This window comes from Etheostoma spectabile, chromosome 7 (genome assembly GCF_008692095.1).
Source record: "Etheostoma spectabile isolate EspeVRDwgs_2016 chromosome 7, UIUC_Espe_1.0, whole genome shotgun sequence".
Classification (NCBI taxonomy): Eukaryota; Metazoa; Chordata; class Actinopteri; order Perciformes; family Percidae; genus Etheostoma; species Etheostoma spectabile.
In genome coordinates this window covers 6942615-6967134 of record NC_045739.1, presented here as the reverse complement: position 1 = coordinate 6967134, position 24520 = coordinate 6942615, and the positions used below count along the sequence as shown (strand labels likewise).

General features: G+C 40.0%; 3 protein-coding genes and 1 long non-coding RNA gene across 11 annotated transcripts in view; 3 read left to right on the top strand and 1 right to left on the bottom strand.

Annotated features, from left to right (window-relative positions):
- samd10b (sterile alpha motif domain containing 10b) overlaps positions 1 to 4392 on the top strand; it is a 64008-nt gene extending 59616 nt beyond the window's left edge. The window contains exon 7 of the transcript XR_004332847.1: positions 4379 to 4392. The gene's annotated coding sequence lies outside the window, so the exon portion shown is untranslated. The remainder of the gene's footprint in view (positions 1 to 4378) is intronic.
- LOC116693107 (uncharacterized) overlaps positions 1 to 17426 on the bottom strand; it is a 22908-nt gene extending 5482 nt beyond the window's left edge. Inside the window, exon 1 of the long non-coding RNA XR_004332848.1 lies at positions 17017 to 17426. This is a non-coding gene — a long non-coding RNA (uncharacterized LOC116693107). The remainder of the gene's footprint in view (positions 1 to 17016) is intronic.
- znf512b (zinc finger protein 512B) overlaps positions 1 to 21604 on the top strand; it is a 33058-nt gene extending 11454 nt beyond the window's left edge. For 4 of the 8 annotated variants that reach the window (XM_032521811.1, XM_032521810.1, XM_032521809.1 and 1 more), the window contains exons 4-18: positions 4917 to 4996; positions 5151 to 5279; positions 5639 to 5814; positions 5926 to 6203; positions 6297 to 6374; positions 7196 to 7330; positions 8105 to 8226; positions 9127 to 9219; positions 13390 to 13488; positions 14046 to 14315; positions 14426 to 14761; positions 15106 to 15207; positions 15403 to 15465; positions 15976 to 16074; positions 17765 to 21604. In XM_032521811.1, coding sequence (XP_032377702.1) covers positions 4917 to 4996; positions 5151 to 5279; positions 5639 to 5814; positions 5926 to 6203; positions 6297 to 6374; positions 7196 to 7330; positions 8105 to 8226; positions 9127 to 9219; positions 13390 to 13488; positions 14046 to 14315; positions 14426 to 14761; positions 15106 to 15207; positions 15403 to 15465; positions 15976 to 16074; positions 17765 to 17983 — 2279 coding nt within the window. In that variant the 3' untranslated portion in view covers positions 17984 to 21604. Of the gene's footprint in view, positions 1 to 1914; positions 2030 to 4916; positions 4997 to 5150; positions 5280 to 5638; positions 5815 to 5925; positions 6204 to 6296; positions 6375 to 7195; positions 7331 to 8104; positions 8227 to 9126; positions 9220 to 13389; positions 13489 to 14045; positions 14316 to 14425; positions 14762 to 15105; positions 15208 to 15402; positions 15466 to 15975; positions 16075 to 17764 lie in introns of those variants that run through there. The other 4 variants (XM_032521813.1, XM_032521812.1, XM_032521815.1 and 1 more) reach the window with 4 other exon arrangements.
- A 658-nt stretch (positions 21605 to 22262) lies between these two features.
- The window catches only part of uckl1b (uridine-cytidine kinase 1-like 1b), an 18598-nt gene continuing 16340 nt past the window's right edge, over positions 22263 to 24520 (top strand). Inside the window, exon 1 of the mRNA XM_032521819.1 lies at positions 22263 to 22499. Coding sequence (XP_032377710.1) covers positions 22462 to 22499 — 38 coding nt within the window. The 5' untranslated portion in view covers positions 22263 to 22461. The remainder of the gene's footprint in view (positions 22500 to 24520) is intronic.

The window sequence follows — 24520 nt, the reverse complement described above, 5'->3', positions numbered from 1 at the left end:
AAATCTAACTTTTTGTGACATATTATACGAATGTCTCATCTGATGCCTTTTGGAGAGTTTACCATCTTTTTTTGGCTTCTTTATGCACATGCAATACAAATTTTTACCTGGGGTGCCCAAACTTTTGAGCCCCACTGTATATATATATATATATATATATATATGCCTTTTTCATGCATTGTATACTGTGTACCACAACCTGCCTCAGTGCATGAACAGCGAATTCAACCATGATCCTTGTATATTAGTCAGTCAGTCTATATTAGTCAGACAGTTTACCTGTCTGCATCATCCCCCAAGCACCCATGGTTTTTGAGTTTGGATGTCACTAAATATACTGTTGGCCATGGGCCAAATGGGCATCAGGCGATAGATGAGGTTTCCAATTATATGAAGCATGCAGCTGATGTGGAGGAAAATCAATGCTGGTCTGAAGAGGCTGTCAATGTATTGTGAGTCACCAGATTATGTAGGAGGAATCTCAATCCCAAGCTTTTTTTTTTTTTATATTTGGCGGCTTTACCGCAAGTGTGGTTTAGTGGTGTTAGTAAACATAGCCTACCACAGGTCTTTGTGGGGATTCTTGGAATCTACACAAAATGACCCCCTATACAGGCGTTTAAATTGCTGAGGGCACTGAAAATTGTTTTTGCTTAGGACATTCACACTGCTGACTGGGCACTAATTACTGGTTATTTAGTAAGAAGATGCTCTCCTTATTACTGAGTCATAGAGTAAGACAAACCCTGTTGACCTATGTATAAATGATGCCCTGAACAAATATATCTATCAAAGCCACCACATGTGGAATTTTGAAATTCACAACAAGCGGCCGAAATGGGTTTCCTCAGTAGGGTGGCTGGCGTCTCCCTTAGAAATAGGGTGAGAAGCTCAGTCATCCGAGAGGAGCTCGGAGTAGAGCCGCTGCTCCTTCGCGTCGAAAGGACCAGTTGAGGTGGTTCGGGCTTTTGTAAGGATGCCTCCTGGGCGCCTCCCTAGAGGTGTTCCAGACACGTCCAGCTGGGGGGAGGCCTCGGAAGACCCAGGACTAGGTGGAGAGATTATATCTCCAACCTGGCCTGGGAACCCTCGGGATCCCCCAGTCGGAGCTGGTTGATGTGCTCGGAAAGGAAGTTTGGGGTCCCCTACTGGAGCTGCTGCCCCCGCGACCCGATACCGGATAAGCGGATGAAGATGGATGGATGGACAACTTTGATACGCTCAATTATAGTAGAATCAAAGAATACACAATGCATGATAGTTTTATTCTTAATTCATGTTACAATCTATCTTGAATTTTGTCACCCTGATTGTTAACATTGTAATTTTGCAGTGCTGGTCTATTATGTATCTATTGCATTTCTCCTCTGTTGATCTTCCTGAACAATACAAACATATATTTACATGATTTTTGATGTGATGTCAATTGGACTTTAAATGAGTAAATATATCTATGGAAGACTCTTCATACCTTGGACATTTGTTGTCCATTACTTCTAGCCCTAAAGTTTAACCCATTATGTTATTATTTAACTTACTGAACCACTAAATAGAAAGTAATATACAGTGATGGAATTAGCTCACATTTTCTTCTTCACAATCAGATCCCAGCCTATTGTCTTCAGCCTTTGCATATGAACCCCTCAAAAACTAAGCCAAGTCTACTTGGGCCACCCTGTAACACTTGAAGAGTGATTTAGCTTCACTATCAGAGTAAGTGGAATTGCAAAAAAGTATTTGCAAAAAAAAAAAATACAAAAATGATATTACTGTAAATTAGTCCAACCATGTTGTCAGCAAGTGCATCTGTGTAAGGCATTAGCATATACAATAAGACAGCAAGGGGGAGAGAGAGAGAGAGAGAGAGAGAGAGAGAGAGAGAGAGGGAAAGGAGAGAGAGAGACTTGTGTTTCCTCAGTAAGTCAGTCTGGGTCGCAAGAGAATTCCGGTGCTGCTAACCTCTCTACCTTCTTACTCACTGTTGGAATCACCTGACGGGAGGGAATTATGGGGACGTCTTCAAAGAGAGGTGTGTACATGATGGGAAGGTTTGTAGTGTGTGTGTTTGTGTGTGTGTGTTTGTGTGTTGTGTGTGTGTGTGTGTGTGTGTGTGTGTGTGTGTGTGTGCACGTGCTGACATGCCACTTAACTGAGAATTTGTGAGAGAGGGGAAAGTTGTGAAGAAGTTAAAATGTGTTGCACTGACTGTAAACCAGGATAGCTTACACATTAAAGAGACGGTTGTACTTTGTCAGTGTGTCTTCCCTGCCAGGTGTATCAATTTCTCCACCTATGGTCTGTTGAGATTGAGGAAGTAGTAAAATTGTGTACTCTTTCCATGGAGTTGTGTCATTGGTGAGTAGTGCTTGTTTGTGTGTGTGTTGTTTTGCTCCAAACCAATGTACAGTATGTCTACACCCTACTGTGCAGACACAGACAAAGGCTCCTGTGTGAGTGTTTGTCGTGGAAAACAAATGAGTGTTCTGTGTGTGCGCCTGTGTGTGTGTGTATGTGTGTGTGTGTGTGTGTGTGTTTGTGGGTAATTTGTGCACCCTTGCACTCAGGGGGAGCAGTTGCAGGCGTAGCTAGGAGAACTCAGAGGTTATTTGAGATCATTAGGCAGCAGCTCTCTTCTCTTTTCTTCTCTGCTGTCAGGGTTAACCAGTGTGGAGCAACAGTTGCAGACAGCTGGGAGCGAGTCGTGCTCTTGACATTAGTTGAACAGCTGTTTTATCCCCGTGGCCTGTGCCCGAGAACCAGGGTTTAGCTATGAAACAATGGGCCTGCTTTGTTTTATACCAAGACAATGGTTGTGATTGCTGAGCGCCACAGAGTGTGCTACTCATACTCAAGCAAGCAAAGCAAAGTAAGAAATACTAAACACATTTTTATTGTGTTTTGCATATTTCATCCCAGGAAAGATAAGTCGGCTGTTGTATTTTTCATTTTTTACAGTTAAGTTTGCACTCACACCAGCGCTTCCTTGGCTTGTGTGTATACATGCCTATTTGCATTGTAGCCTTCTGTATGTGGGCCTAATTGTTCTGCTTGCTGGAAAAAGGCCTCTGATAACTAAGAAAAGTGGATCTTATTCCCATAGCAACCAGAACATATCTTTCCCAAGAGCAGAATTCATTAATTATGCCTTTCTTTTACAAGACCTTTATTTTCTAAGACAGGATTTAGAATGCATGCTCAATTTCCTCCTCAGCACAAGAGCTGCACCGCCAACTGAATCACCTCCCCAGCTGCTACCCAGACAGCTAATAGAGAAATGCTCTGTCGCCTGGAGAATATTAATATAGTCAATTCTATACACACACATCACACTTACACACACTGGTAATGGTTTTTGTGTGCTTGTTTATGTGTATCAGTGTGCATGTTTATGGGTGTGTTGGCACCTTGTGTCATGAACTATTCCCAAATACAGCCAGCAAGGCTGTGCTACTTCAATCTCATACAGCCTTGCCTTATTTTCTTTCTACCTTATTGTTGTGAGTAGGAAGTAAAAGATTACATATAATCTGTCAGCCTGTGTTTGTGTCTGCGCTGAATACAAGAGAGGGAAATGAGGACAGGACGTCATGACAGGTTAGGCCCGTATTGTGTTTTTATACACATTAACATCACTGACATAATGAGATTTTTTTTGGGGTTGTTGATGGCTGTTTTGTATGAGCAACAATGACGGGAAGTCAATTCATTTATTTGATAAAAAATACTACAACAATTTTCCTAACCCTGGTAGGCATAGAGATTGCTCTGATCCAGTTTGGGATCTGCCACAAATGAGCTGCACTATCAAACTTTGCACCCTATCGCTGTCAATGAGTTTGCAGTAGAGGAAAGCAGTTGGAAGACAAATCAAGTTTTTTTCAGCACAGGGAAGTGAAATAGATTCAAAAGGGAGTCTATGCAAGACCACTGCTGTATTCCACTTCACAGCTAAGGACTATCATCTCTGCTTCAAGTAGTTTCCCTTTGACATTTTCTAGATCTGATATGACGGAATAGGCTCGAGCTGCTTGCCTTGTTTCTGCTGTCGCTATCCGGTCTTGCCAGATCAATGCAGGGGAGTTGAGAGAACATGTAATGATATATCATTCTGAAGAGCTGAGTCTAGCTTCAGCTCCTACCTGCAGCACTGTCATTCAGTATTCTGCTTGGTCAGAAGAAGTCTTCTGCCTCTGCAATTCTCTCCTCTCCCTGAGCATCCTCTGCTTCCCTCTCCTCCATTTGTCACGCCCCTTACCTCCCTCCATTTCTTTCACATACATACACTCATCCTCGGGTCTCTCTATTTTCCCTCCCTCTCTTATGTAGCACCGTATAGAAAAAATAGAGTGCAGAGGTCTAATTGTAGCAGAGAAGAGAGCAGTAATGAGCCAGTGCACTGCCTGTCCTCCAAATCTTCATGTGTGGATGTGTGGAGAGAAAGGAAGGGAAAGTGAGAACGCTAGAGCAGAGAGAGAGAGCTGAGGCAGTCGATCTGCTGTGTGCTGTGTCAGAGGTTCACAGGCGCTAGCGATTTATAGCTGATCTATTTGGCTCAACAGAAGCCCTCTACCCACACTGCCCCTCTCTTTCACACACACATTCACACATGCACATTCTTCCTCTGTTAATCTGAAAATCAAATCCTACATCTTAACACTTTGTTTTCAAACCCATCACCATAGCTGTACATTTTGGTTTTCATTCATGTCCGTATTTAGTTTAAATATATGAGCGGATACGTGGGGCTTTTGAAGCTTGGAACAGTTTTTTTTTTTACTAAAGTTGGGTATTTCTGTAGCTCCATGACATGTCAAGAGCATATCTAAAAGTGCTTATATACAGATAACATAATTTATATTTCTTTGCCATGAATATGAAGCACTTGCGGTACTACTTTTTATCGCCCATTTTGACAGGTCCGGTGTGTGATGAGCCAGCAGAGGTGAAGAGGAAAGGTCGCCCTAAAGCAGAAGTGCAAGAACTGAGAAGCATCCCTGTAAGTATCTCTCTTTGAACTGAGTAGGTGTTTGAAGTGGGCTTTATTTTTCCTGCACAGAGTAGTGAGCTTCCCATAAATATGCACGATATACAATACAGTATAACGATAATCCGTGCATGTATTAAATTCTCTCTTCCTCACCCCTGAGCAGGCCCATATGATAGTACAATGGAAGGAAGAGTTTAAGCGCCGCTCCAGGGTTAAGTGTCCGTGTTCAGGCTGCTGGTTAGAGTTTCCCAGCATCTATGGCGTCAAGTACCACTATCAACGCTGCCAGGGGGTGAGTCACTAACCTCTGTTCTTTCCTGTTATGTGGCTATTTCTACTTTATGCTATGAGTATAAGTAGTCTTTAACAGTAGATCACCATAAAAAGCAAGAAGGAACGACCATCACAGTCTGTGATAAATTACCTGTTAAGTTAGTTAAAATCAGAGTTTAAACTTCTAGAAAATTTAAAATGCCTACACTTCAAATGTTTAGTGATTAATGACCCTACATGGCTGTTTGAAGGACCTGTGAATATGTAACTGAAGTAATAAGCTTCCAGTAACAGCTAGCCACTGTCATTTTATTTTACGTAGAGAGCGAGCCCACTCTAAATCCCCTCTCCTCATGTCTGTGTTTGTGTCTGTACCAGGCCACCGTAGCTGAGAAGCTGAGTCATGGCTGTCCCTACTGTGAGGCAGTGTTTGCCACAAAGGTGCGCCTGCAAAAGCACAAGTTGTGGAACCACCCAGACAGGGTTACTTTGGAGCCCAAGGACGAGCAGCCTAAGCTACAAAAGACCACTGTCAAGTCCAACACCAAGAAAAGGTGACTAGGATTTAGATCTCAAATTCCTACACACACTGATCTACATAATGTGGTTAGAATCATCATAATGCTGACTGCCCTAAACTTCCCTCCCTTGGTCTGTTAACTCAGGCCCATGGAGAACAGTCCCCCCTCTACAATGTTCTTCAAAGTGAAAAAGACCCAGGAGGTGTCCATGCCCTCTCAGAACGGGGAGCTGGCCCATGGGAAGAGTGAGAGGAAACAGCACAGCCACACCCAGCCTTCACAGCAGATTCACCAGTCCCAACCAGTCCAGCTTCAGTCCCAGGAGTCCCACAGCACATCGTCTGATGCGGAGGGCAGTGAAAGTGAATGGGACAGCCTTCCCCCTTCTTACCCCGACGAAGACCCAGAGCGAATGAGGCACAGTAAGATTACAACATATCTTTTGTAATGGACCACAAGTTCTAATTAAATGCTTGTATGTGTTTGACCGTTTCCTGCTCTGTGTTTTTCTCTTGAGCCAGGACGTAAACAGAAAACACCTAAGAAATTTACTGGAGAGCAGCCTTCAATATCTGGAACATTTGGATTGAAGGGTAAATACCAAAAAATGCTCTGACTTGACCTTGTTGTTGACAGTAAATTATGTTTTCTAATGAAACTTCCCCATAACAGTCAAACAGCCTTGATCAGTTATCTCCTATGGACGTGATATTAATACGTGAATATATGAAGTTGCAAAGAAAAGATTGTTACTACAAACTGGGTGAATTATCCTTGATCACTGATAGTACAGCAGGACACATGTTGAAAATTCACTGAGTAATTGAAACCATGAAAGGACATGTACCACTGCTTGAGGAAAAACTTAACAACATTGTGTGATTGGCTTTGTAAGTGATTATGCTCCCTACTGCTGCTGATCAATGGTGCTGGTCTTTTAACAGTGCTAATGTGGCAACTGTAGAGGTGTTTCATATCCGACTAAATAAATCAGTGACTCACACACCAAGCACACATCACAGACACACAGCATTTCTAGTATACCTCTCTTTTTCTGTCTCATTCATTTGCTGAAAATGTCTCATGACTCATACAGCATACACTAGAATGTAAACTACTCATCACCCCTTATCAAACTATCCATCCACAGTTAGCAGCGCTCACTGCTCTCTCTTGCTCGTTTTCAGTCCACCTGTCAGTGATTCAGTAAAACTTAAAACAACATTCTTTTCTCAGTTTCTACCTCTTTATATTTTTTATATTCAGTATCGACTTTCCTTTTATTATCATTTCTCTTGTTCAGCATTGTCCTCCACCTGTCCCTATTTGCTTGTATCTCTCACTTGACTTTGAATATGTTCAATGGGAGTATTAATTACTACCACGACTGTGTGTCTATGTATGTGTGTTCTAGGTATGACTAAGGTGGAGGAGAAGCTGAAGGCGGGCCGTGCGAAGAGATCAGAGGGGACGGGGTTCAGTGAGGAGCCCCAGAGAAGACCGATTTCAAGTCAGTCCTCCAAGAAAGATCCAGCTACAAGCAGCTCTGGTAAACACTTAGATCATTTTTTAAATTTTTGTTTGCCTCTAGATTTAATTGTTTCTTTGTGTCAATTTAAACTGTTAGCACTGTAAATATGATACTTGACTTGACAAAACTTGAGTCCTTTTTGACTTGAGTCAAAAAACTATTTTTAACTCAACAAAAGCTCCACATCACAAATCCTTCAATTATGATTGTTTACTTCCTTTTATTAAGCCTAAGTAAGATACATATTAAACATCACAAAATAGCAATTTAGTGCTTAAACTAATAATTACTTTTGTCATTAATAACCAATCAATCAATCAATTGGTTAATAAATGGTCAGACAACATCCCCCACAATTTCCTGGAGACCAAAGTAATCTTGTTTTTTTAATAAAAGCAGATATGGCACACAGCACATTCCATATAAATGTAGAATAAATTTGGCCAAAGAATATTTAACAAAATAGCTTAATACAGGTGACAACAAACAATGACAAAAACGTTTTTTACGTGCAAAGATAAAAGACTTCAGCACCGGACAGCGCCCATGCAACCACAATTAATAACAACATAATACATCCAAAAAACAACACAAAGTGAATTCATTTCATATGCCTAATCAGACAACTATATATTGGTATGGGATTATTTTACATCACTACACATTGTCAATTGCTTACACGCACATAGAGTAAGTACTAAGTACACAAATGAAAATACACATGAAGACACCGTACCAGAAATATTTGATCGGCGATCTGACAGAGAGTAATACTGTTTCCATGTTTCTAAGGTGCTGACACCCAATGGCAGCGAGCAATCCACGAGCGAGGTGAAGTAGTGTGTCCCACCTGCTCCATCGTCACCAGGAAAACAATCCACGGCCTCAAGAAACACATGGAGATTTGCCAGAAGGTCAGTAAGCGCTCAGACTGGGAGCGGGGTGGGTGATGTGACATCGTCATACCTTTTGTAAACTGCAATTGTTATTAAACATTTTTTTCTTCCTGAGCATGGAATAAAGTTTTCTCCACCCAGGGCTGTTATTTCTATATTGAATTAGAGTCTAGGGAGCCTTTACAGTGATGCTATTGATTGGAAGGCTGTAGACATTACACCAGGTAGTATCTCAGTGCAGTAATCCCAACCAGTTTTCTCATGTCATTTCCTTTACTCATCTGCTTTAATATGAAAGCTAATATCAGTTGAAATGGAGAATGGGAAAGGACACTGTGCAATCCTGAGGTTTGTTTGCATTGCCAATAATTGTGATCAATTGCAGTTATATACGAGCAGTTTAAACGAGGTGGGGGTGAGGCACAGAAGACGTTCATCCAAGTACATTATATTGAGCTTTTCTGAGGGCAAATCATCTGGAATGGTGCAGTAGCCTCGAGGCCCTCAGAGAGACGTGTTTCTACAGCCATTTTAATGGCTCCTTGGCCCAGTGGCCCGTGTGACTCTATTAAAGTGACAGTTTGCCGTAAAGTAATGACAGAATCACCACATTACCACTGGGTCACTCACCATCCAAACACATCTGTCTCCAAATCAATACTGAGGCGAGGAGAGTAATCTACGAAAAGGAGCACTTTGTGTTAAATTGGCTTTTCTGGTTCCTAAAGTTTCTAGATGTGCCCTTTGTCCTCTGTTTTGACAAAGAAAAGCACACTAATAACAATCTCGATTAAGTTACAGATGAAATGTTGCTATATTAGATCCAATAAAGAGCATAGCCAGCAGTAGTGGGTTACTTGTTATTTTCCTGTCATAGAAATGTTATTTGATCCTCTGTTTGGCCTTTAACCCCTGCAGCTCCAGGATGCCCTGAAGTGCCAGCGGTGCCACAAACAGTTCCGGTCCAAGGCTGGCCTCAACTACCACACCATGGCTGAACACGCTACCAAGGTACTGTACATTCACAGAGGCACACACATGCATAAATGTGATCTTGTAATTCCTGAAGCTTGCATTAGACCAGTCCAGTAAGTACAATTTTCTCTCAGCTAAGGTCTGAACCTCATAATGTGTAAGGTGCGTTCTATAGACTGCCCCAATGTCCATCACAGGGGTCTTTAACGTTTTTTTTTAGACCAAACACCCCTTAACTGAAAGAGAGACAGCAGGGACCCCGTACTACATGTATTGTATAAAACAGAGCTGCATATTAAACTGGGCGGATGGATATTTATACATTGTGTACACATCATGTTTTAATGTTAAACATGCACTGTTTCATATTAATGCATGTTCTCAGACATTTTAATATTAGATAAGTAAAAAAAAAAAAAAAAGCAAACAATAATTTGGCAGCCCCCCTGGAGTAACTCTGAGAACCCTCTAAGGGTCACGGACCCATACCCCCTGTTCAAATGTTCCATATCGTACCCACATGTATTGTACATTTTTAAATTAAGATAGCATACGGACAATTTGAACTTTTATAGAAAATAAATGGCTAGCTTTACCATTAATAAAAGGTGTCCTATGGTAGCATCATGAACTTAAGGCATACATTTCAAGTAAAAGACAGCAAGACAGAATCTTCTGAGTAAAATAAAGTGCCTCTTTAAGACAAATTGCAAACAGAGATTTGAGCATGCACATTTTTTCTCATTTTTGTGTAATTTCCTAGGAAGAAAAATTGGCCTTTGACTACCTTGCCAGTAGTTGGAATCTTGGCTTGAATGGAGTTAGTGTCATTCTCATGTGTAGGTGCCTATTCTTGAGCCTAGAATGATACTTCCTTTTGATATTGTTAATAGTGGACAAAACTGACTCACACCTGTAAGTCAATCCGAATGTGGTCAAGGTGTGTAGTGCTACTTTGGTAAGACCAGGAAAAACAGTCTCAGACACAGTCTATAGCCAGAAAGTAGCAAAGTCAGATTCCTTCTATGCTGTTATTTCTCTCACATCTCTCTTAGCTGTTGTTTTCTCTAGTGAACTGTCTATGCACAGTGAACAATTGATTTGATTCGCTCAATTTAGTGAAGCTATTGCCGTATTAACTGGATTAGCTGTGCTCGCAGTCTATAGCTGTGGCCTTTGGAAAAAAAACAACGCCCCGTGAAGATAAGTATTTATTCTCATTAATTTTTTACAAATTGGTCACCGCCACCGCCACTCAATCCAGACTTCTTTTTACTGATCTTTGCCCCCTAATCCATCACTCAGTAGTCCAAATGAGGATACTTTGGGGAATCTTGGGGAAACATAGCTAATGTTTCACCACTGTCACACTGACCCACTGAACAGGGTAGTTAGTTTTCAGACACCATACCAAAGCACTACACCCATTCAGGAGGCAGTTATACTTACACTTGTGACTCTATGTATGGAAATCCACCATACACTACTGCTAGTGTCAGCTTTCACTGTGTTTGGTGAGGGGTGTCCTGCATGTACGTAGGTATGCCTCCACAGTAAAAAAAACAAACACGCCTTTCCCTTGAGCTACACTACATTATATTTATATTATATATTGTCAGCTGCTATGCCCCTGTCTAAAAATCTGATCTCCGGGTTTGTAAACGATCACACATCTGAACTGGTGATGGTGATTGGTATTCTTGTCCTTGAAGTGCTCACATTTCCTTCTGCAGCTGTCTTAACTCTGACAGCAGAGCGCTTCATTAAGATATTACCATGACACTCCTGCATTAGAGAAATGGTACTGCTATGATGTCTGCTGAATAATTCAACAGCCTGTTTCAAAAAGTATCATTAAAGATTAATGAATGTACATGCACCAAACCTTGTAGCATGTGTGTTTGTGTTTTTGTGTGAGCACACTTTTCAAAAGTATATGATACATGCACACATGCATGTACAGCTTGTGAGGGGATTTGGGTGTTTGCCAGTTTAATAGTGATGATAGATGACCGTGCCATCTGTGTCAACCAAGTTAAACTGTTTGATACTGCCATTTGTCTTCAGTCTGGACCTGTTGTACTTTGACCTTATTGGCGGCATTCCAGTTCAGCAGAGAAAAAAGAGAAGCACTATGTGGGTGTAAAATATGTTTAAAGGTTTCACTACTTTTTGTTTGCAAACTACTAAACTTTTCTGCAACATTTTTTTAGATTAGATAATTAAAACTTTTTTGACAAGCTGTGCCGTGTGTGATTGTGCTCTAGACCCAAGTAGCTGCTGATTAAAGAAGGCTTTCATCATTTGCAGGTTTGACTTCTGTCATACTCTTTTTTTCTATATTCTATCTCCAAGAAAGCTTTAAACAGCAGTGAATTCAGAATTAAAGACCAGAAGAAGATAGGACACTACTCAGAATCACAAAATCTTAATACATACCATTACTTCTCTTAGCATTTAGGTAGAAATATTTGCTTTGTTTTGCAGTAAGTAGTGTGCTTTTCTATTATGATGCCTGTTTATCTAGTGACCAGTATCAATCATGTTATTTCATGTTATATGTATATTATCAATTATATTGTTTATGTTGTACATTGTTGTTTATGGTCATTTTATAAGCTAGTAGGGCTAGTTGTAGTAGTATAAAGGAGAGCCCAACCAATAAAGGATTTTTAAGGCTGATACCAATACAAATATTTGGTTATTTAAAAATCCGATATTCCAATATATCGGCCGATATATATTTAACAAAAAAAAATCCAGAAACGTGTTACAAAACATAAACAGATTTCCCTAACATTAGTTCTGTGTAGTTACTTATGAGTTACCCTATACAACACCAGCACTCATAACATGGTTGACCGTTCGTTTTTTATTTTATTTTTTAAATATCAGATATCAGTTAGTTGTCATTATAAATGATTCTGATGAAATTTTATTGGCCATTATAAATGCCGATAATGACAGTGCCTAATATTGGCCCGCCCATATATCGGTCGGCCTCTAGTATAAAGTATATATTGTAAATGCAGTGTCATTCAAATGATACAGAGGTTTTTGTGGCCACAGTACACAGTACAGATAGGCCTGGTCATCTGAGGACATATTATATACAAGGGTTGTTTCTGGAAATACACTATTTTCAAGTGGTCCAATCATTTGGTATATTATTTTAATATACTGTAGATTGAGAAGGGTTTTAAATATTGGGAAATGCAAACAATTTAACTGATTCATTTGGCTCCTTTTTTAATTACTTTTGTTATTAGATTTATTTCTGTTTGTTGTTGCTGCTTGTATTATCATGTCTGTTGAATCTTAAATGGATTTTTCTTCTTTTTTCTGTGTAAAGCAGTTTGTACTTAAGTGATGCTATGAAGTTTGATTTGATTTGGCATTTGGACAAACCCTGGGTCCAGCGTGTTGTCAGTGCGGTCATGTGGCACAGCCCCCCAGTGCAGTGTGGGAAAACACAGAGGGCTGACAGAAGGACAGGGGTCACCTACTGAGTTTGACCTTGATGTTGCTGCTGTGATACTGCCACCTCTTCTCTCAATCCTCTTTTCTCCCCCTGCTTGCTCTGTTGCTCTCTCTCTCTCTCTCTCTCTCTCTCTCTCTCTCGGTCTCTGGTGGAGGCATTAAAAATACATGCTGATGTAGTTTCATAGTTTCTTCTCCTGCCGGTGTAAAGCAATGGCTGAGCTGATGTCTGTTTTTATACCTGCAGGCTTGAGCTTTATTTGCCCAAAGTAGGGAAGTACTCTGGCGGTATCTCACCACTACTTCCTACTTTTCCGGGAAGCTTAGGTTGTGTCTCAGTCATCTCCATTTTGTTTCTCTGTGTGTTAACACATGAGAAAACACATGAAATTCGCTCCACTGGGATTCCTCAGTAAGTCCAGACTCTTTCCAGTCCCCTGCACGTCCCCGCTTTCTTCTCCCTGGCAGCCCTGCCATCTGTTGTTCTGGTTTTGGCTGGGGTTTGTCACCAGCCAACACTTGAGTGAAAACAAGAGTTTGACAGTTGTCATAAACATGCCTTGAGTAACAGCCTTGCCATGACACCATTTAATGATCCTGGCACAGTGTAAACATGTGGGATGGAACGCATTTTCATCAACATTTTTTTTTTTTACATATCAGGAGTGGGGGGAGAGATGTTGTGGTGGGACATGCTTATGCGATTTTGTGTTTCTTCCCCCTCAGCCCTTGGGGAGCGAAGGCCAGACGGGCGACAAGCACGAGGAGAGAGAAAGGCTGCGCCGAGTGCTCAAACAGATGGGACGAATCAAGTGTCCTAGTGAGGTATGCACTCCGTCTTTCCGCTTGTGTTCCTTTCTCTTTCCCTATCTCTTATTTTTTTGCTACTCTTGATTTCATGTGTTCTTCATTTCCATTTGTCCAACTTTTCTGTCTTTCATGTCACATTTTCCTCTCCTCATCTGCCAGTTTTGATTTTGTATCTCCCTTTTCCCCAAGCTCTTCTTTTTGTGTCTGCCTCCTCTTACCCCTTTCCCTCCTTTTCTTTACTCCTTGTTGTTGACATGTTGCCCCAAACCACCCCAATACTATACTTCCCATTACTCACACTAGAGTGCAAAAGGCAGAGAGAGGAAGAGAAAGAGCTGCAAAAATAGACACTCTACTGTTATTGTGACAAATTAGCAGTTTCTTCCTGTTTTCTCTGTATTTTTAACTAGCCACAAAATATTGACAAATCGCTAAAATATTGTTCCGTTAAACCTACATGTTGTTCCACTTACCTAGTTTCCTGCTTAATGTGTGTTTTCATTTTGTCTCATTTCTGTCACTGGCCCTTAAATGATGACAAAAACATTATGTATGCAAACACACATACACAGGGTTGTTCAGCCCACTTTTCCAGCCTGATGGGCTACCAGTACCACCAGAAGCGTTGTGGAAGAGAGTTCTCTGACGATGAGAAGCCTGTGTTTCTGTGCCAGCACTGTGGAAAAACCTACCACTCCAAAGCTGGCAGAGACTACCATGTGCGTACCGAACACTCCTCAACTATCACCACCACCATGACAGCCACCACCACCACCACCACCAACAACAACAACAACAAGGACATTATCACTGACACCAACAACAACACTGGCAAAGAGAGGGTAAGATGGGATTATAGTAGGATAGAGGTCATTTTCTATTAGATTGTACTTTAATTAGCCAAAGTTTACCCACATTTGTCACTCAAAGAAGTGCCCTTCTGCTCCCCCAGGTGGTCTCTGAGGAGTCTCCATCATTACGCATAAAGGAGCAAAGCCAGCTTGAGAAGAAGGATTGGCAGGAGAAAGCACCATCCGGCCAGCCTAAGGAGAAGGAAATAGAAGTGAGGGACAAGGAAAAGGAAAAGGAGAGGGAGCGAGTCAAAGAAAAAGCAGCACAAACTGTGAGCCAGGGGGATGACTTTGAACGGACCCCAAGTGGCAGAGTGAGGCGCCGGTCAGCTCAGGTGGCAGTGTTCCACCTGCAGGAGATAGCAGAGGACGAGCTGGCCAAAGACTGGGGCACCAAGCGCCGCATCAAGGATGACCTGGTGCCTGATAGCAAGAGGGTGAGGACAGAGAGTGGATACATCAAGCACATAATCCCCTTTCTCAGCTGACATATATAGATGAACATAGTTGACATAAACACATGCATACTTAACTCACACATATGCACAGGCATGGACACAGGACAGCAATGTGTACTGCAAGAAGACATCTCCACAACTATTACCATAGATACACACACGGATGCATAAACAGGGTAACACACTGAGACGCATCAATGCCAACATTTCTAGTGTAAAGGTTCCACAAAGACAGCAGATAAATATATCTTTTTAAACACATACTTTAAAATTGTAACACTGCAAAAAATACTGATATTATTATTATATTATTTTGTGTGTAGTTAAACTACACCCGTCCTGGCCTCCCTAACTTCAGCCAAGAGCTATTAGAGACCTGGAAGAACCAAGTCAAGGAGAAGGGCTTCATCTGCTGCACCAATGAAGTAAGATCATTGACTGGTTTAATGTGTCACAATATGATAAGAAAATTTACTTTCCATATTTGAAATAAACAAAACATTGATTCTGAGATTTGTCTTACTATTAAGCACTAGGTTTATAATAATCAGGCTGTTGATTTCACAAGAATATGGATTGAGTGAGTTTGGTTACTCTGTTTATTTTTTGTTTTGTCTTAGAACTGTGAAGCTGTCTATTCCAGTGTATCAGGACTAAAAGCCCACCTTGCCAACTGCAGCCAGGTACAAACACTCAACCTGGAGCAAAGCCACCAACCTGATTACATTTGTCTCTGTAGATACTGTATTGAAAATGAGAATACACACATACACACATGGAATTGACGCAGAATTGAAACAGATGTACACTTGAGTTCAGGATCAGGTCGTTGTTGTTAATGCTCTTATTATAATTTTTTTTTATATAATCTTTTTTGAGTGTTTGTTAAGTGCTTTGCCTCTGCAACCTGTTTACATCACTGAAAGAAACAACAGCTTAATGCAGTACAGCACAACCATAAATATGAACAGCATTTCAAAGAAAGTTTCAAAGAGTCAAAAGGGTTGTTAAAAACTTTGCTAACCGGATTTGGAAAAAAAAAAAGTTAAAATGTGTTGTTATTATTACACCAACACATTAAGGCAATGCAAACTAAAAGGTATGAGACAAATGGTATCCATACAAAGGCATCTATTCATTTCTAACGGCTGGTGTTGACTGATACCGACAGACTGTAATCTGGTGTGTTGCAGGGTGATGGAGAACTGGGAAAGTACACTTGCCTCATTTGTCAGAAGGAGTTTAGCTCAGAGAGCGGCGTGAAGTACCACATCAGCAAGACCCACTCACAGGTGGGTCATTCTCAGTGTAAACTTCTCAAACCTCTATATTATTAAGTATTACTTCAAGTACTCTCTCACAGGCAGCATTTTCATTTTTGTTAACACAGTAAAAAACCTGCAGAGTTGCAGAAGTTGGTACAAGCTCTCATAATAACAAGGTTGTATACCTGCTGTACGTTGGGCAAACAAGTGCTTGGCTTGTGGAGATACGTTTATTCATAGCTTGTCGCTAGAGTTTTCCCTCAAATGCAGTATGACACAATCATTTTGTACAATTAATATATACATTTTGTTCCCACAAAATATGTTTTTCCCACGATATAAAAGCTTGTTCCCATAAGGTTAAAATCTTAAATGAATACTCTCTTATGGAACTTCTGGGGCTCCATATTACTGTATTAAGTCAGGTTGTATGGCCCACTAATTATTAGGGTTGGGTACCGAACTCTGTACTTTTTAGGATACTGACCGGATTACATGGGTACAACCGTTTACCGTTAAGCTTTAAATCCATTGGTGCCAAATTGCGGTACCTGAGAGCTTCTCTGTCCTCTCCACATGTTTGACAGAGGGCGGGGCTCAGCTCCGATACTCAAGCGGGCAGAGCTGCGGTGCAGACGGAGTGAAACTATGTCGCCTCTGCAGCTTGTCCAATACACAGTGAGTGAGGGCATTGCCCATAAAGCGGTCGCAAGTGTGGATACACTTTTCAAAACGCCCTGCAGAGAGCGTTCGCTGCAATATAAAATAATGTAGAGCTGAAAGCTGTTGCGATGCGGTTCTGCTTCCTCTGAGACAGGCGGGCACTGCGTTCTCCATGCCCTGGTGATGGATCGACAGGCTGGAGGTTGTAGGACAAGGCAAGGCAACTTTATTTCTATAGCACATTTCAGCAACAAAACAATTGAAAACTCTTTACATAACACATTAAAGCTTTAGTGCGCATCATACTATATTAATAAACGTCCGTTACATCCAAGCCATTGCCAAAAGAGTTGATACAAAGCCAATTAAGCCTGTCAACTCCACAAAAGTCTTTCTGTATTGCGCAGTATGGCTATGTTTACAAAATAGTGTAGTCCGGCAACTTTTGCGCGCAGAAGCTTGAGTGATGCGTTTTTACATCAATAACAGCAGCATTCAGCTTTGGAGACGAAGAGGACATAACAATTACAAGATAATTACCTCTAAGAGTCTGCCATGTTTTTTTAATCCTCCTTGACTTGAGGGAATAAACGCTCTTAGCAACTGCGTCGAGGAGGAGTGGGGGTGGTGCGCGATCACTGAAGGCTTGTGTCATGTGGATGCGCCGACAGTGTTGTTGTCAATTCCTCATTGAGGCGACAGAAACTATGCACTATAGCTTTAAAGAACAAAAAAAAAACAGTCATGAAATAAATAATTATTTGATTAAATAGGTTGTAGGGACGGGTTTGTTTTCATTTGGTGTGGTGTGTAAAATGTTCTAAATAAATAATGTTATACTTGGAACATTTTGGTCATTAGGATAAATAGGTTTGGAATTATTTTTTACAACTGAAATACATTTTTTGTTATTATAGAGGGAAAGTACCGAAAAAAGGTACCGAATTTCAGGACGGTTCCGGTAAAAATGTGTACGGGACCCAACCCTACCAATTACAGTAGAAAAGTTATCCAGCCGTATGCGTGCTCCTGACAGTGTCTTTTATCGCCTTAGAACTGGTTTCGTGCAGCAGCCAGTGAAGTGGTCTCCAATACCAAGAGTAAAGCGCCGGAGAACAATGGGATCAAAGCTGAGGTGAGGAATGGTGCCACCACTGGTAAGAAGAGGGGCCGCAAGCCCAAAGAGCGCCCCCCTGTGGTTGCGCCTCACCAAACACAAACTGAAGCACCAACCACTACTCAAAACTCAACCCCTGCCGTGACCCCTTCATAGTCCACCACCCTGAACCCCAACCCAAACGGACCGTGCTTATTCAGGCCAAAACCGACAGCCTATCCCCTCCACCGCCAGACGAAGCAAACCCAAGAGGCTGTCATTGTCAGAGTAGCTCTGCTTTTGTCGACCCAGGAGCCAGAGAGGATGCTTACTGTAAATGTTATGCGAGGAAGCTAATTACCTTTCTAACTCCACACGAACTTGGCACTGAGAAGGAAGCTAAATCAACCCTTAAGAAGTAAAACATTTAGTACAGACTTTTTGAAATCCCAGAGTAAATGTGTCAACTGTTATAAAAATACTTCATGTAACAGTAGTGTTTGATTTCTCCATTCCACTTTTGTCTCCTTTTTAATGCACACATTTCAGTTTCTGTACTCACAGCAGAGGTGTCAATACTAATCAAAGATAAAATCCTGACTTCAACATAGATAGCATTTTCTAAACAGAGGTTGTATTCCAAACAAATGCAGAGTAATTCTCTCTACAATATTCATGTTATGTTTGAGAGGTTTTAATAAGGATCTTCTATTAGCATAGTGAAGTCATTTATTAATAGCTAGTGTTTTCACATTTTCTCCACAGATATACTGTACTGTGTACATAAATAATATCTATATCTATATATCTATATACTCAAAGCAATGATGCCACCTGTCGTTTTAAAGCCTGACACGTCCAATTGGATCATGAGCAGTCAGAAGTTTTTGCTGTGTGTGCTGTAGTGCAATTTTGTTTTAAACGTGATTTTCTTTTCTGGTTTAATGTTCTTGTTTTTTACTTTTCATGTTTTAAGTAAGACATTCTCATATAAGCTAAAATGTTGGTCAGTTGTTAATCATATTCCACTCTGTTTTTCCTACAGCCATGTGGCTCACTTCAGTGATATTTATTTTTATTTGATCGACATCACATGACAGTGAAAGGTATCTGCTTCGACGACCATGAATAAGTGTCCAAAAGATTGTTTCCACAGTTCTTTTACACTGACGTTAATAAGCAGAATACCTAAAAAGTGATTGTTTGAGATTTCCATCTTTGGGGTATAAGTTAATACTTAATATGGCATTGTTTAATTGATTTTAAAGAAAAAAACTTGAAGCATTCTGTCTAAAACAGGACTGGCAAAGCTACATGTTGGACAGAGAGATGAATTTTGTGTGAAGCTTGTTGCACCATTGCAGCACAATCAAATGATGTAACACCATTTTTAAGGAGGCTATATTTTGGCTTCTTTTTTAGCTTGAATCAAAGAGCTGAGGAGAGAATACAAATATCTTTTATAGAGAGGGTGAGGGAAATAATCTTTTATTAAATAAAAAAAAAATTGAAAACAAAGATTCAATTATAATGATGTATATGAATTAATTCCTGGATGCTCCAAGTTATTGCCTTGCACTTTAACCCTTAACCCCTCTTGCTTGTCTCTTGTATTTTTGCACTCCAGGAGTATTCAACCTAACCTAGTGGCTGTAAGGCACAGAAGTAGGAATATTTTACTCTGATGAAAACTTTTAACTAGAGAAAAACTACATTTGTCTTTACATGGGGTAATGAGCAGCCTGGTTAACGCTTTCTAGATAGCATCTGTAATCAAACGTGACCGTATAATTATGACTCACCACACAAAGCCATAACAGGTCTTGTTGAATTTTAAGGCTGCTCCATCCCACTTAAAGTTAATTTAGCTTCAGATTAAAAATAATAATAATCCATTATTATTAAATTACTTTTCAAGTCTGAAATGTGTGCAATTTAGAGAATATTTTCACTTTAACATGTTTAAAGTAGATACTTGAATTCACAGTTATATTAAAGATTTGAGCAAATGAAAACTTCATAAATATTTGATTTATATTTGGAGTCTATGTCTACAAAAATAATGACTTCAATGCTTAAAAAGAAAACGACAGATCATAAATCTATTTTATATTCTCTTGTGTGTATTACCCATATAGCAATCTGATAGCTTTGAATAAAGTTGTGATGCGGGGATATTCTGGTGAGGTAATAAGAGTGCTTTACTTGCCACTCTACCTTAAGGACCTGAACTCAGTTAAGTCCACTTTCTCCTTACTGGCAAGTCCTATGAATTTTTTGCACCAACAAATCAAGGACTGATGTCAGCAGAACATGTTTAAGAAACATTGAATTTGAAATATATGTGTCCCAGGTGGTGTCATCCCTACGCTGTGACCTTTAATATTGTGAAGCAAAGATATGAGCGGAATTCCTCCATTACTAATCAACTGATGGAGGTTATTCAGGTGGGAATGATTATGCATGTGTCTGTCCCTATTAGTGGGATGGACCTTTATCTTCTATCCAGGTTCAACCGATGGAGAGGATAAGTTAGACAAGCACTGATTGGTCCTTGGACCTTTTCAATTTGAGTTGTCCAGACCTTTATGTGTGTATGTGTGTGTGTGTGTGTACAAAACAGTTAGCACCTTTGTAATGACTGGATGTCAAAAATGGTAACACTTTTTGTTGAGTGTTATGCTGTGGCACAGAATCGGTTCATCAGCTGCTTGTTACACGTTTCATTAATAACGTCACATTGACTGTGTTTACCTGACAAGCTTTGGTGTTGCAATATGATGGTTAGGCACTGCTTTTGACAGTGGGTATTTTATATTTTATCACACCCTTTACTATCTGTCTTCCTATGATGTGGAAAACACATATCTATCCCGCAGTGTGAGCTAACTGCAACATCTTTAGAGTACAGCAATACACCATAATTAGCTGGTTTTGTTGGCTTGCTGATATTTTGATATCGATGTGTCTTCTCAAAATTGTATGGCTTTTTTCACACCCCCACTTTTATTTGTTTGCTTTGAAAATGCTTTTTACATTATATGAAATCTAAACAAAATAATAAAAAAAAAAAGTTGAAAATATTTGTAGACCACGAAGAGCATTGTAAGCCTGTGTGTCGGCATACACTGTTATTTTATCCATTTTGATGATGCACATAAATTGAGCTTTTTCAGTACACGATGGCAAACACATTGAGAGAGTCCTTTATTATTATCTATTCAATAAGGGACAACAAGGCTTATGTATGTGTGTTTGTTTCAGTATTTAGTGCACTTACTATACCATGAAATAGGCTTGAAATAGGAGTGTTGTTGGAGCTTTCTAGTTAGCCTGGCTGTGTGTGGTGTGTGTGACTTTTGTACCCCGGGAAACAGCAGGCTCAAGCGTCTTCCCTTTGTCAGCAATGTTATTTCCAAAACCAAGGTTAATCCTTAGAAATCCCCTTAGACAGCCTGATCATTTTACTCTTTTTTTGGGCAACAGTGGTTCGTTTTGTATGCTACCTACTTAAAAAGCAGGAAATGGCATCCACCTGTTGTCTGGGCCATTGTGATGAAACTGTGGAAAGTTTTAAGAGATGATGTTGTAGCTCATAAATGGTTATGATATATAGGTAACAGGTGAAATGAGACTAATAATGTATTAAAGATTTCCATATCTGAAATGAAGCTGTATAGAAACATAGGAGACATCGACATATCCTTAGAGAACTGTTACAATTTTTTCTCCCAAACTTGTTGTATTACCTGTGCATTAGTATCCCTCAACTAATTAATAAAAGTTTGTTGACTAAAATTGTGTCAACTGTGTCAACGTTTAACAAAGTCTTTATAATTGTTACAATGGCAATGTAATTTCAAACACAAACCTGTGGGCCTAAAAACATGATTGAAGGCAGAATTCCTTTGGGTGAGTTTTAAGAAAACTGTTTTGTGCATGCTGGCTCTACATCTAAATTAAATAACATGACATTTCTTCTATGATATGTCCCTCTGTCAAATGTGAATATTGCTTTTTATTCAACTGTAATTACATAAATTAATAACTCAACTTTTATAGTTACACAAGGGTTTTCGTGTTAAGAGTGTGTGAGGTATTTCACAATTCCATGTTGGCTTTTATCATTGTTATGTAGGATTTATTACGATTCAGACCTACAGATGCAATGTCTAACCACATTAAGTTTTTGCATCTATAAATGTATTGGCCTACTTTAATTGTAACTGCATAAAGTCATAGACAAAGACATGTTTTTTATATTAAATGCCACACAAAAAATGTAATAACATGTCTATGTTTGTAATAAAATACCAATAAAATGATGAATGTCAGTATTCAGATCTGAAGTCCCACACGTGGCCTGTTTCACCTCACCCGTCTCAGCTTTGGAAAAGGCCCTGCTGTACTGTGTGATATGATTCTTGAAATGCTACTCGCTGTTGAGCGAAAGAACAGAAGAGATGCATTTTGGGTCTTGGAGTCCATCTGGAGGACAAATGCTCGTAATGCCAGGGACTCAATGGTGAAATCAAATAGGTATGCCTACAAGCCCCATGATGTCTCGACGCTAAGCTAACTGCTCTCAACATTAGCTAACTGTCTATGGTTGTCAACAGAGTAGCGCCGTTAGCAGGGAAGAAAGGCTCTCAAAGATGGAGAACGAAGAGAGAACTTCCTCTGTGTCGAACAGGTAAAACGGTTCAAATGTTTGGTGTCTTTTGGAATCCACTGACTTTATAAAACAATTTTCGGCCTACCTTTTCTTAAAATGTCCACTGTCAGTTGGTTTAAGCATCTTTACGGAAACCCGAGCTGTCACCCAGTGTGCCTGATACAGTCCTACAGTCACTGGAACAGCTATGCTACCTTACAGAAAGCAACATGTCGCTGTAATTGCAGCCAGGAAGTTACAGTGTAATTGTTAGTTTATTACAGATGTCGTATTAACACAATTACTTTTAGTGTGTCATTGTGTCCACTCCTTTACTTCGTTATAACAGTTATCCTATTCTGCACGAGGTGCCCTCCTGATAACTTCATTTTAATCTTCTCAAACCAGGAAATCACGAGCGTATTTACGAACACTACACGTAACCTTAAATATGCTAACGTACCATGTAGCGGGTGTAGCGAGCTAGAGAGAGCTGAATAAATCAGTAAAATACACCTTTAATTGAGAGCAGAGGGGAACAAGCATGACATGGTCTTTTCTGCTGGCACTGTAGCATGAGTAAAATGCTAATTTGTGACAAACAAATGCCCCCTATCACGGAAAGTACAAGGCTACAGAAAAGGATAACATTTGATTCAGGTGACTAGCTAACACTGTAGCTGAGTAAACAACATGTCATACTGTGATATTGACCCATGTTAGATCCAAACTCTGTAACCACCTACAGTAAAAAAAACTAGCCTTGGTACCACCCTACTACTGGGCCACAAGAGGGTGTTGCTGCATTGGTCTATCCAATGAGGGGTTCTTACTGTTTTGGTAACTTCGCTAAACTGGTTTCACAAGCATTAAAGTAATACTCATATGATTACATTAAACATGTACATTTGTTGACATTTGTATAGCTGCAAACTCAAAGAGATAATAAAGGTCGAGCTGTGAGTCTACACAAAAGCTAGTGTATAGTTTGATGACGTGAAATTGGCAAAAATGTGCACCCAACTTACATGCAATGCTTTAGGTGGGTTAATATAATGAATTCCAACCCAAAAGTACCACAACTTATAGCCTAAAAAAAAATACCTCTCTGACAGTCAGAATATAAATGACTGCAAAGCTTTGGTTTAGCTTCATGGTTATGGTTAATTATTTTTTCCCCTATCTACTTACATAAGTCTTTCCTAAAATAGATAAGAATAAGCAGTTGAAATTTGGATCATGTTGGAATATCTTGTACCTTTTTGACCTCTTAAAATGTGACTTCAGTTTTCAATTTTTATTTTAAGATGTTCAGTTTCTTTAATAATTCAATTATGCATGTTAAAATGAGCTATAAGAGACAGATGGATTGATTCCACATTGTATACTGCTTTTATTAAATAGTCTAATATTTATCTCACTGCACTTATAATATTACAAAATGAATTTCATTAAAGCTCGGATCTATGAATGTTCTGAATGTCTCAGTAGCCATAGAGAGACAGCTGAATGTTTGGCATGGCAACCAGTTTAGGCTTGTTTCGATGTGGCTTTCTTGCTTTGCAGCTGTCATCTGACTGCAGTTTCAAGTAACCACAACAGTCCCAAAACTACAGTGAAGAATCGATAAAAACACTGAACTCCCGTGTGTCTGTCTCCCCTGGTGTCTTAAGCAAGTAAACCAAAATATGGTCCTGTCAGAAGTCCAAAATCAAAATATTTGGAAATATTTTAATGTTGGTTTGAATCTGATCTAGTAGCTTCTCTGAGCGATGTGGTTGTTGAGCTGTGGCTTTCTCAATTCTTTGGTTTGTTTTTTGCTGTACTGGGAAACAATTAGTCCGTCTCCTCTATTCTCTGAGAATAATGATTTGTTTGTCCGTGGAGGTTGTGGCCTTGGAAGAGTGTAAGTGCGTGCATGTGTGTGTTTATGTGTGCAAAGCCTATGGGGTGTTCCTCTGTCAGCTGATATAGCTGTCAGGTAGTGTTGGGTTTCATCATGCTGTTTATTCCCAACCCTTCACTGTGAGTAAAGTTAGGGAGGGGACGTGTGTGTGTGT